The sequence below is a fragment of the Sorghum bicolor genome, chromosome 8, assembly GCF_000003195.3.
Source record: "Sorghum bicolor cultivar BTx623 chromosome 8, Sorghum_bicolor_NCBIv3, whole genome shotgun sequence".
NCBI classification, from domain to species: Eukaryota; Viridiplantae; Streptophyta; class Magnoliopsida; order Poales; family Poaceae; genus Sorghum; species Sorghum bicolor.
This window is the reverse complement of record NC_012877.2, coordinates 58,539,374-58,551,702: the sequence shown is the minus strand read 5'-3', so window position 1 is coordinate 58,551,702 and position 12,329 is coordinate 58,539,374. Positions and strand designations below refer to the sequence as shown.

Sequence of the window (12,329 nt, the reverse complement as noted above, 5' to 3'; positions counted from 1 at the left end):
TCCATGGAAATAATCAACTATACCTCCAAAAGTTCATAGTGTGCAGCAAACAATTAGTTTATGTCCATGGGCTATTTCCAGAATTTACTCGTCAGAGGAAGAAACAAGAAATACTCCCAGTCAATGAAACATCAGCTGAAGCACTGGCATGGCTTAAAAACACCTACCATTTGCTTGCATCATACACATTTCAGAACACCATTGACTAGATTAGCCAGATCATTTTAACCGACTTAGATTTATTACCATTGGGCAAAACTGAACTATAGAAAAGGGGGAAAAAGATGTAACTATTGATTTAACAAGGAAACTGAGGAACCATTCTTTATATCACTGCTATGGGGAACTATTACAATTACACTCAGCTCAGAAGCGAACAGCATGGACTCGACCACACATTATTATCAATGCAACCATTAAAACTCTCAATGCCCATTGGCAGGGCGATACGATGGGTACCTGCTTGCTCTATTAGCTGAACTCGGGAAATCCTGCGCCTGATAAGGGTAGCCACTTGTGTCTGACTCAAAACTAGGCATGGAGATGTCAGTGCGGCTGTATGGCCACTGACTCATCATCAGATCATCAAACTGGCTGCTGCTGGAGTATGATGGGAGATCAAAGTGTGAATAGCTCCGGTCCCTCAGCCTCCGAGGAGCACTGCTCAATGGACTATAAAACCTTGGAGGCTCCTCGTCAAAGTATTGCTCAGACTGGTCAAACAGGTATGGCTCACTAAACAAACCATACTCAGGTGTGCTGGCACCATTAGGCATAGAGAATTGTTGAACAAAACCAGGTTGAAGAACCCTTCTCCTGTCACTCTGCTCCTCATCCAACAAGTCGTTGATGATGTCTAGGTGTGGGAACTCATCAGCGACCAAGCCTTGTGGCTGATAGGGAGTAAATCTGGTAGAAATTTCTGACAACAGTTGCTTGCTTCGTGATCTTCCATTCAAATTGAGCTTCGCAATCTCGCTTCTGATGTTCGAATTCGATGGCATACAATCACTACTGCTGCTGCTGCTGCTGCTCGCTTGTTGTGAGGTCTCTTCTCTGCCCTGATATGGGTTCAGTGACTCGGGCTTTACAGTTCCAAATGTAAACCCAGGTCTCAATGATGTTTCCTCTTTCCTAGACAAGGTCTCTGATGACGGAATGGAAGGTTGCGATGTAAAAATCGATTGCAATGGTGTAACTGCTTGCTCGGACGAACCTTGCTGATGTGTGAAACTGCTTCCACCACCAGAACTTTTCTCCATCATGGCATTGCGATATGTTCGTGACCGGGGAATGAAACTAGGAGCACTGGCAGAGGGTTCATTTCCCAACCGCCCAACAGCACTCATTGAACGAGAAAGAAGAGGTGCATTCGGAGCTGTTGAAGTGACTGGTGCACTTTGTTTCGCCGCAGGGACTTGTGGGGCACTCAAGGGCCTTGATACTGAAATGTCCTGAGTATTTGCACTGCCAGTTACGGAAGCCTGTTTCTGCGCTTCAGATTTGGATGGTAAAAGAACCTGCAGGGGTCTACTTGTAACTAGAACTGGCTTCTCATTCTGGGTTGCAGCACTGGATACAGGTCCTTTATTCGAAACTAACTGAGCTGCCGGGGTTGAAGAGGCACCTGCTGTTGTAGTGGCAGTCACAGCGCCTGAAACTTCGCTTGCACGGTGATTCAAACTATTGGTGCTTTCTAGCAAAAATTTTGGTTGATGAGACATGTTAGGTTGCTTCTTAACAGGGCTCACAGAAGAAAATGAAGACTCCGCCATTCTTGACTTAGAGGGGCTAATGACATCAATGTGCCGTTGTGCATGTTGCTTCCTCTGCAAGACAACTTTATCATCCTGCAAGGAATTAATTTGTATGGTTATTGAACCAAGTTGAACACAAATAGATGAAGACAAAAAAAAAGGAAGAGAAGACTTTACTACAACACAAGATTATCTTAAGATTTAGGGGGGGGGGGGTTGCTTCATGGCACATTATAAATCCTCGACGAATCGACGAATAGCGACCATTATCTGAGATATCCAAGAGATGTATACCTCAGGTTCGTGTCTTTCCTTTGAGTGGCTAGAGGCATTGCTGCCAGATCCTATAAAACCATTATGCGCTGAACTTGATCCACCTTGTGCAAATCCTGCCCGTGCTTCAGTATCCTTATTCCTCCGGTTGTTTCCCCTGAATCACAATACAGCATGATCAATACTACAGCATGACCAATACCAACCTATAGTAAGATTGAGGAGCTCAAGAAGATTTACCTATTGGATGAGGATCTCACGCTTGTCCAGGCACCTCCTGTATATGATCCGTTCACGGTAGCTGAAGGGACCGAGTCTGATGAACAAGTTGATGAGCTATCATCCACAGTAGAGGTCCTCTTCCCTGCATGGTCATTTTGCACCTCACTACTTCCAGGAACAGTAGCTTGTGTTTCTGCATCTGTCTCCCAATTAACAGGACTAGATTCACGGTCTTCAATATCAACATGAAGCACATCTGAATTATCGTCTCTGCTGTCAGATATATCAGAAACTTCTTCAGGGTTGTCAGCATTTGAGGACATTTCTTCCGTTTGTCCAGAAAAATCATCCAGGATTCTATCATCTGAAGGACTGCTGTCCATAAGTATTTCCTTATTGATGTCGGACTTGCCACTTTTCCCCTTATTACTTTTTCGACTATTTTTCTTCTGTTTCGCCTAGAGAGATACAGAACATTATAAAACTCCTCAACAAATACAAAAAGGATGCTAAATAACTAATCATAGTACATTCAAAAAACAAACTAAAGAGAACAGTTAGGACTAGGAACAGAGCAATCACTAATTTCACATACAAAATAAATGAAACATGCCAGAAAAGAAAGCAGAAAAATAGTATTATTAATAGGATGGGCATGACATGCTTGCCCCAGAAAATAAATCTAACCTGTTTTTTCTTGGCACGTTTTTCCTTTTCAGCAGCATTACGCTTTGCCTTAAGTTCAATTTCAGCTAGTCCAGCTGCTTCCTCTTCACGAATGAGTTCCTCTTGGCGCTTCAAAGCCACAGCCTCTTGATGTGCCACTTCTATTCGGCTGTTTCAAAACTTCATAAAGTAAGATATGCATAACCATAACTGGAGTGGGATTTGAATTCACAGATTTCATCAAGAAGAATTATCTTTACCCAAGAAAAATAATGTTAATACATACTATCATAACCTGATACAGCAATTTACTTTACATAAACAAGAGATAGAACTTCTGCAGCTATCTGCTAACACATAAAACAAGCAACATAAAAAAAAAGGCATCTCAAACAAACCATGCATCACTAAGAATCAACAATTTATGTTGCTGACATCAACATATGATCTGAGTATGCATTTGTGCACCAAATATTGGAACAAATCATCTAGAAAAGTTTGCTTACCTGAATATATGAGCCAAGGCAAAAAGCTCCAATGTCTTCCAGCCTAGCTCTATAAGCCGTCTATCATCACGCTCAATAGAATCTTTGCTGAACTCCTCACCTGAGTTGCCATCCTATACAAGAGCATCTGTTAGGGCTCTATACATCAGTAGGATAAACTTCATGGAGAGATAAATTGGGTAAGGAAATGGACATTATGAATACTCTTCTTTTTCAGTTCATAACACGTTAAGATACAAATAATAGACTATTCCTAAGTCCTGGCCCCACTTCAGAGCAATACAGCAAAGAAGTGTTTTTTTCTCGAATAGGCAGAAGAGCTGCCTGTCATTATATCAAGGAAGAAAACACCAATGCAAAAACAAAGCCGGAAAACACACACAACAGCTGCCTGTCATTATATCAAGGAAGAAAACACCAATGCAAAAACAAAGCCGGAAAACACACACAACAGCAGCAGCAACTCAATCAGTAAACGCAGATACACACCATGGCTGGAAGGTGCGGAAATGTTAAGTTCGTTTTGTGAAACGATTTTCAATTTAATATGAACAACATCTGAAAAACTGTGGACCTTTGCGGTCTGCACAACATAAAATGCACGCCATGATAAAACTGCTGTCAAGTTTGATATTGAACGTGTAAAAAAGGGGTCAAAGAAACAAGCCTACCTTCGTGCGGTTTTGTGAACTTTTATCATCCTTTGTAGGCAATGGTTGGTGTGGCAGTGTGTCCAATGCAGCTCTTTCAAGCAGAAGTATCACATCATCAGCCAAAACAAACATGTCCTGATCAATAAGTACCATTGGAGTGCTCCGAGCATCTGTCTCTGTTAGTTTAGGTATCGCCTTTTTGTTCTTGCTCTGGTATTCAAGTGCCTTAAGTCCGCTATATAGTGAGTCAATTACCAAGGTTGATGTAACTTCTTTCTCTATAAAGAATTGTTTCACTAGAACTTTCAATATAGTTTCAGTCTTTTCCCTTGTCATGTGTCGACGCACACTTGGATCCATTGCTAGCCAGAATCCATTGAAACTGCAAAACACCAAAAACAAACAATTTTTTTTTAAAAAAAAAAGGCTTGGAAATGAGACTGGTTGTAAAACACTAATGTGTCGGTTAGAAGTTTATCTAACCTGGACCACCCCAGTTTATCCTCAATCAACCTGCTAAGCTTGCTTCTTCTTTCATCAATAAAGCGCCGGCAAATTTGTTCCACATTTGATAGATACACCCTAATTAGTTCCCTTCGGTACTGCCCATCAAGGCAACGAAATGGACGGTCTGTCTTCTCCCTCGAATATTATAATGCAGAAGCAGAAATGGTTATGCAAAGCAAACAGATACCTCCCACTTGAAAATAATTGATGCTTGCATTGAATGCAAGACGCAAAGAAAACAGATACCTGATAACTTGAACTTGGGCTTTGATGGTAAGAACATCCTCAACAATAAAGCCATCATGTAATTTTGACAGCTCCATAAACTTTTTCCACCCCCAATCATGCTCTTTCTTCCAAAACCGATGCAGTGTATCTGAAATGCTACTTTCCATAAACTACACTTGCAGATGGCAAGCAAAAGCTTGCTTTTTTAGCTCTAGGCACTAGGAAAGCGAGATAGTAGTTCATTGGACTCACCAGAATACTTCGATTTCTTAGGGTCTCTATTAATTACAGCTATTGTAAATTGCGCAAAGTGACTCCATCCTGAGTAAAAGCAAATCATATTGAAGATATATAGAGTAGTCACAGACTGAAGTGAGTCAAATACAATCAAATTATGCATCTACCTGGGAGTAGCTTATCATGGTTGGCAACACAAAGAAAGAGTGAGAGGTGATTGCAGACATCACATCCTTGTGGGTAAATTAAGATATACCTGAAAATCACCTGATAGATCTCAAAATATGATGCAGAAACTATATAAGCATAAAAAACATAAGCAAATTAAAATATCAAATTGAAAAAGATGTACCAAACAAAAAATGGCAACAAAATTATATGCATAACCGCTCATGTCCCCCAATTGGCTTATTCCATGTGTAATCAAATATAAAAATAAGACAAAGAACAGTTCTTCTTTTTGTTCTTCAGTATGTAAGAACTAAGGTAACATGAAAACGAACTTTGTAAACAGAAACTGAGAAGGAAACAGAACACTGTATGCTCAGGACTCCAAGAAAAATATTCACATAGGAAACATGTCAACAGAAATGGACAACAATAGAGAAAATGCTACTTTAACTATAACAATGGTATTCCTTCTCCATGAATACAAATGCTAAGATTACGATTTGCTGGCAAAATGCATATCACCATGAGAAGGCAGAACACAAATTACAGCTTAATTGAACAGCTGCCAGTGAGTTCAACTGTTGACAGCTGCAGTCTGTGACACCCAATGAGCCTATTCAACAATCAGGCAGCTCACAAGGTTACCTGTGCTTGGTACTAGTTTCTTTTCAACATAAGCTGTTCGATCACTTTTCAAATGGATGGTCAACCTTCAGAATTTATAGTTCAAATAAAACATGCAAACAGTAGAAACTGTGCTGAAAATTAAACACAGTGATTGTGTTTACACCGTCTCTAATTAACAGCTATCTCCTTGCAAAGACACTAAAAAGTAAAAACTACTCCCTCCATCCATAAAAGAAAGTCATTCTATTTTTTTCCTAGACCAAATCATCTTAAGTTTGACCAAATTTATACAACAGAAAAATACCTATATTTATAGTACCAAATAAGTGTTCTAAGATATATCATGACATATATTTTCGTGGTATGCCTATTTGGTGTCACAAATGTAGATACACTTCTCTACAAACTTGATCAATAGATATTTGACTTGAGACGATATAGAATGATTTTCTTTCAGGTACAGTGGGAGCAATAGCCAAATCACAAATAGCAGGCAAGTAAGAAGCCCAGGTGCACAGTAGAAACATGTTTGTGGAACCAAAAATCTAAAAAGGAAATGATCCAATTAATGGCAATAAGACCATACCACTTAAATCCACCAACATCAAAGGAATTACTTCTTAGCTCTCTCTTGTTGATTTGGGAGAAATTATCAATTCTCCATGTAAACTTCCCATATAGCTCAGAAGGCCTAGGTCCTATACAAGACAAATAGACAATGGAATTACTAGGTCAAGCACCAGATGCCAAAATATTTAATATTGCAAAAGGTTGAAATGCACAGATCATATAAACCAGCTTATCAGAAACATGTCATCCAGTAGGATAAAAACTAGGTAATCATCATCTCATAATTACAAGCCAATTTTAAGAAAAGAACATGTCCAACTCAACAATGTTCACGCAAAACACAAGAAGCTGAATACTCGCTCCCGTTACAAATAAGGGGTGCCTTTGAATGTTTGGAAGTGATATAAGTAGATTTGTTTTGAAAAATATGTATTTCCAATAATTTTTTGTTGTGCATAATAACAGAAAGTTTAAGTTTGCAATAGTTGACTTGGGAAAACACAAAAATGTTACTTATTTGTGACTGTAGGTAGTTGTTATATAATGAAACCCTATAGTTTTCTAGTACAAGTACAAGCACCTAAGCGCCAACCTTTTAGAACAGTGAACTACAATGATAAATGTTCTTGAATGCAACTTCTGGTGCTCTAAAAAAGTTACATGTGACAAGTTTCAAAGCAGCTTAACTACTTAGGCCCAAAAGGGACCTCAGGCTTGAGTGTACTTGATCTAAATAACTGAATATTGGGATTGCTGGAAATCTCTTGCACACTAGACATAGCTTTTGGTACTGCAACTCACAATGCAGCCTTTTATGTTACACTAGCTTATAGTTGTAGTGCAGAGGATTAAGTTGGCTTGACAAAGCAACTTGATACTACAGACCTAACTCTGCCACAATAGTTCAGTGGATTGTACTTAGCTTGCTGCTGGGAAAAAAATCAACTGGACTTCAAAGTCTCCTGCAGCAGGACTATTTAAATTGGTAAGAAAAGGCATTTCGTGATCAAGATTTATCTACCACAGACAGATCCCACGACCAAACAAGTCACAAGTCAGGACAGTCTCCCTATATTTAGACCAATCATGACAAGTATCACAGCTATCATCTTTTTAGTACATCTCTACATTTGTTGTTCTTGCCCATGCGAAACCAATGAATGATCCATTGGTAATACTCCAGCAATGCTCCTGATTCCTCAAGAAGTTAGTTATCGTAAACCTAAAAAAATGACCCAAACAACTGCAGTGAAAAACTAAACATCCTAAAGGCAATACAAGTATCTAAAGGTAGCATCTTATTGCATGGGCAATTAATTAGACATTTAGACTGCACTGAATCATACCTAAATGGGTTAAGTAGTACCTTAACCAAATTAGTTGAGACTCCTCATGGAACAAATTACCTAGGCATAGATAAATCTAGCTGGTCCACATATTATCATAACATCAGAAGGAAGATTACAAAGATCTAGCTAAAAGCATTTGCAAGGAAGAGATGCTGACAAATGTGAGAAGAGTTGGAAAACATACCACAGTCGTCATCATCAGTGTCTGAGTACGCTGGTGAAGTGGATGGTGTTCCATTCTCAACTTGCTCACTCGACCTCCACTCAGCTAAAGAATCCCCAGAATGACTCTGTTGATCACTTGGCATCTCTTCAGTTGATGAGGATCTAGCATCCGCACCATTGTCCTCAGTCAAAGTGCCAGCCATTATCCTGTCACCTGAACAAGTACAGCTTCGTTGCACTTGTCGTTTTCGTTCCTGCCGTTTCAAGAAACAAGAATGGTAAGTATCCGTTTCACTAGACGACCAGAGATACAAAAGAAGAGGAATCCAAAAGTGAGTCTACAGAGAAAGATGCCAAAAGTAATAAGCCTTGTAGACAGTACAAACAATTGCTTAATTAAAATTAGAAATGTGCTGTGGGGATCTCCCCCACAGTTTTTGCCCTAAAAAACGACAGTATAAACAATTGCTAACTAGCCACTCTACATAACTCATCCCGCGTGCATCTCGTGCCTAGTGGCCGCAGAAGCATGCATGGTTCCAAGCAGGCATTGCAGACAATGGGACAACCATAAGGAAATGGCAATCGAACCCCTGGAATCACATAACCTCGAAGCAAAAGTGACATCCAAAAGAGTGAAGTCATGTCGCACGATATCAGGAACGCTTTCTAATCCCCGTAACGCCATTCCTGACCGCAAAACCTCCTCAAATTTCAAGAGGAAGTAACTGGTCTTATCCGAAAGCAATAATAAATCTAGCGTCAAAAGAGCTGAAAGCCTCCAGGGGATCAAACCATATACATAAATAAAAACTGAAAGCCTCCGCGGGATCAACCCATACATAATAAATCATAAATCGGAGCTGGATTACTTTCCGAAACCGCAAGAATAATATACTGCAGCTGCCTCCGAAACCACCACAGAATGAACGAACGAATTGACTGGGAGTCTGGAACAGGGCCCGACTACCCCAGCCCAATCCAATCCAATCCAAGCGCGCGCCGGACCCGTTCTCGCGAGGGAACGCAGCCTACCAGACCGAACGAGCCGTCTCTAGATCGGGAGGAGCCGCGCCGCAATGCTCACCTGGCCGGGAAATCTCCCCGATTCAGCTCGGATCTGACCCCCGACCGGGGAGGCCGCCACGCGCGCCGTGCGTGCGCCCCCACGGCCCGCGCCGGAGATCGAGAGCTCTCCCTCTTTCCCTTCCGCCCGTCGTCGTCGTCGTCGTCGGCGGCGGCGGCGGAGGGGGGGCGGCGGCGTGCGCGAGCGCCCTAGTCGAGTCGGAGAGGGGGGCGAGGGGGGGAAGAGGTGTGGTGAAATGGAGTCGGGGGAGGGTGGCTGTTGAATAATCGGATCGGGTTTAGGTTTAGCTCCCCTTCCCTCTCCTCTCTCCTGTGCTCTGCTTTCCTTCTCCTTCCGTCCCTCTACGTTTGGCTCGTTTCTTTGTCTTGGCTAATATTCCACGGTTTTTTACATTTTGGCAGTCATTTGCGGCCATCGATAATTATCTATCTCACGGTTTGGCCATGATTTATGATGATGGTTGTATCTTTAGAAGTTGTTTATGGTGGTAGATTACTTCTTTTGCAACGAGTCAACGATGAATAGCTATATATCCAGAGAAAAATAGATTAATGTATATTGATACAAACACAGCTGTTTGACTCTACTATTGGCAACGCAAACATAAATGATTTAAACTTGCGGACGTTACCAATCAGAGATACGATGGAACTAATTTTCTTTACATTTATGTTACTATAGAACTAACCAAACAATATGTTAGACCGTGTGGTAAAAGGCCGTTAAAACGGTTGTAGGGCGTTAATGTCACGTGGTTGTAGTTGTAGAGCACAACACGTGTTAGCTTAAATTGTTGTGGAATGAATGTCAATAAGAGAACACATATTGGAGCTAAAATGTTATCCCGTGCAACAAGTTATTTAGTGCATAAAATTGTAGAGTAAATCATCATCGATGAGAGAGCTTATTTAGATCTCCTAAATTATGGTATTGAGCTGAAAGAAATAAAAAGGAGATCTAAACATATGAATTCAAGGGGACTCTTATATAACCTAATCACCAAATTATGAGAATTCAGTTACCGGCATCTGGTCTACTATTTAAAGATAATAGGCATAAAACATCTCAATCACTTATAATCCAAGATCCAAACATATCTTATTTAGCTATAGCTAGATTTTACAGATATTATCTAGAATCTAGTCTATATCATTAAAATCTTTAAGCAATCTATAGTCAAAAGACTTAGTAGACAGGAAAACAACATCATTCTCTTACGCATTGCTAAAAATTATTCATGCTACAAGAGGGGAAATAGTTAGAATAACTCAAAACTATGATTTGGCGACACAATATCTTCAAATCAAGAGCCACCAAGTTCACAGACATTGAGGCTTTTGATTAGTGAAGAAAACAATTTTACCGGAGGAAATCAATCACCACTCAGTAGTCAGCAAGAACTTCCAAATCCTTTTGAGAATGAAGCTGTTAACAAGACACATACATGACTATTTAAACATGGGAAGCGGTGGAGTGCTATGGTGACAGCACTACTAGGGTTTTAAGAAAAGAAGCAACGCGGCACGAAGCTATGGCTATATATATATATATATATATATATATATATATATATATATATATATATATATATATATATATATATATATATATATATATATATATATATATATATATATCAGCGGAGGAGGGAGATACACTATGGGTTACTCTGTCATTGTTGTTGCATTTTCAATACATATAAGAACCCATTATAATGATATCACCACTGTCGCTTGAAATAACCGCAAGAGGTGGAAAATAAGTGGCGAGGAGGCTTACAGGTGTGGCCAGGCTACTAGCGACCGACTTAATTTTTTTTAACTGGCTAGTTTGTTGGGCCGCTGCTGGGCTTAGGTGGAGAGCATAGGAGTGACCAGGAAAGAAGACCAAGTTGAAGAGTGCGAGAAAAAACAAAAGATACACATGCAGATAAACTAGCTAGCTTGTTGGACCACTATGTACAGCAGGACCCTAAGGAGTAGAGGAAAAACCAAAAAGATGGCTAGTGAATACGTTAAGCTAAAAAAACAAGTTGAGCTAGATTAATTGTTGGTTTCAAAAACAAAAAAGAGAAAATAGTAAAGAAACTCCTTTTCTTTTTACCGAGTTTAAAGTTGAATTTGGTACAAAACTATTTTGTATGCATGAAAAATATTTATAAGCTTTATATTTAATTTTAGTTTCATAAAAACATATTATTTGGCCTATGTTAAATCAAGAAAAAATGAATAAAAAAAGGGAAATTATTTGCTAATTAGGAAAGTGATTTTTAGGGTGTTCCGTATTCGTGGGATTGAAATAGTTGTTATGTGGAAATGGAATGAAAATAATGGGATGGTATAAGATATAAAGCGAGACTAATAGTACAAGGGTTCACCTAGAATTCGACATTGATTTCAATCAAACCTATTCTCTGGTTATGAGTGGAATAACATTCCTATATTCAATACATTTATCCGTTCAAAATCATTTATCTATATCATTAATGGATGCATTGATGGCATATTTATATAGTTCACTTGATTTGGACATTAATATGAAGGTCCTTGTTAGAATCTATATTTCGACCCTAATGCAAATCGCACCATATATTATGTAAAATTGAATAAGTCACTATATGTTTTAAAGATTTAGGACGAAGGTAAGACAGCCGACTAATTGGATTCATTTTATTAAAGCAACATACCAATAATGATGATTACCCATGTATTTTCGTAAAGAAATCTCAAATGGAAATTTGCATTACATATGCATATGTGGATGACTTAAATATCATTGGAAAACCACGTGTTATCAAGAAGCATGTGATCCTTTAAAGATAGATTTTGAGACGAGGGATTTGGACCAAACCAAAATTTGTTGAAGTTGATTGTAAGGGATCGTAATGCCTAAAAGGTGAGGTGAATGAGACAACATAAAACAAGGGCTCTATTTTCTACTTATGAAAACCTATACAAGATATCAGTTTAGATGTGTATTGTGGTTTTGCTAAGTACTACCATCTTTGATGTAAAATTTTTTTGTGTCCTTGGTTTCAGTTCTATCACTAACCTACCAAGCAAAACTAGAAATGTAAAATATACAACCTAGAAAAACATGAAAGTACAAAAGCTGAAATGAGATAGAGATGCAAACTCTCATTCATGACTATATTTTTACTCGAGGTATTGAGAAGCTCACGCCCCCTTAATCCTTGTTGGATCCTTTCACAAGGGCCAAGCTCCCAATTAGTTAACTCTTAGGATCCCATGAGCCCACAATCTCCACGCACAAGTGGGTTTCCATATACGGATTTCTCCCGGACTACTCTT

At 39.4% G+C, this 12,329-nt stretch overlaps 1 protein-coding gene across 2 annotated transcripts; it reads right to left on the bottom strand.

Moving 5' to 3' along the window:
- On the bottom strand, window positions 1-9,346 carry LOC8069744 (MATH domain-containing protein At5g43560). Of its 2 annotated transcripts, XM_021445981.1 has the most exons (13): window positions 9,019-9,346; window positions 7,951-8,185; window positions 6,434-6,545; window positions 5,217-5,305; window positions 5,065-5,133; window positions 4,831-4,960; window positions 4,561-4,719; window positions 4,096-4,459; window positions 3,425-3,537; window positions 2,940-3,087; window positions 2,271-2,710; window positions 2,052-2,187; window positions 1-1,850 (listed from the first exon to the last, which is right to left on the bottom strand). In XM_021445981.1, exons 2-13 carry the CDS (start codon window positions 8,132-8,134, stop codon window positions 426-428), a joined length of 3,369 nt encoding a protein of 1,122 aa, XP_021301656.1. In that variant the 5' UTR covers window positions 8,135-8,185; window positions 9,019-9,346; the 3' UTR covers window positions 1-425. The 2 variants fall into 2 exon arrangements, with proteins under 2 accessions (XP_021301656.1, XP_002442452.2); XM_002442407.2 differs by lacking the exons at window positions 5,217-5,305; window positions 6,434-6,545; window positions 7,951-8,185; window positions 9,019-9,346 and having other exon boundaries at window positions 4,831-4,968; window positions 5,065-5,106.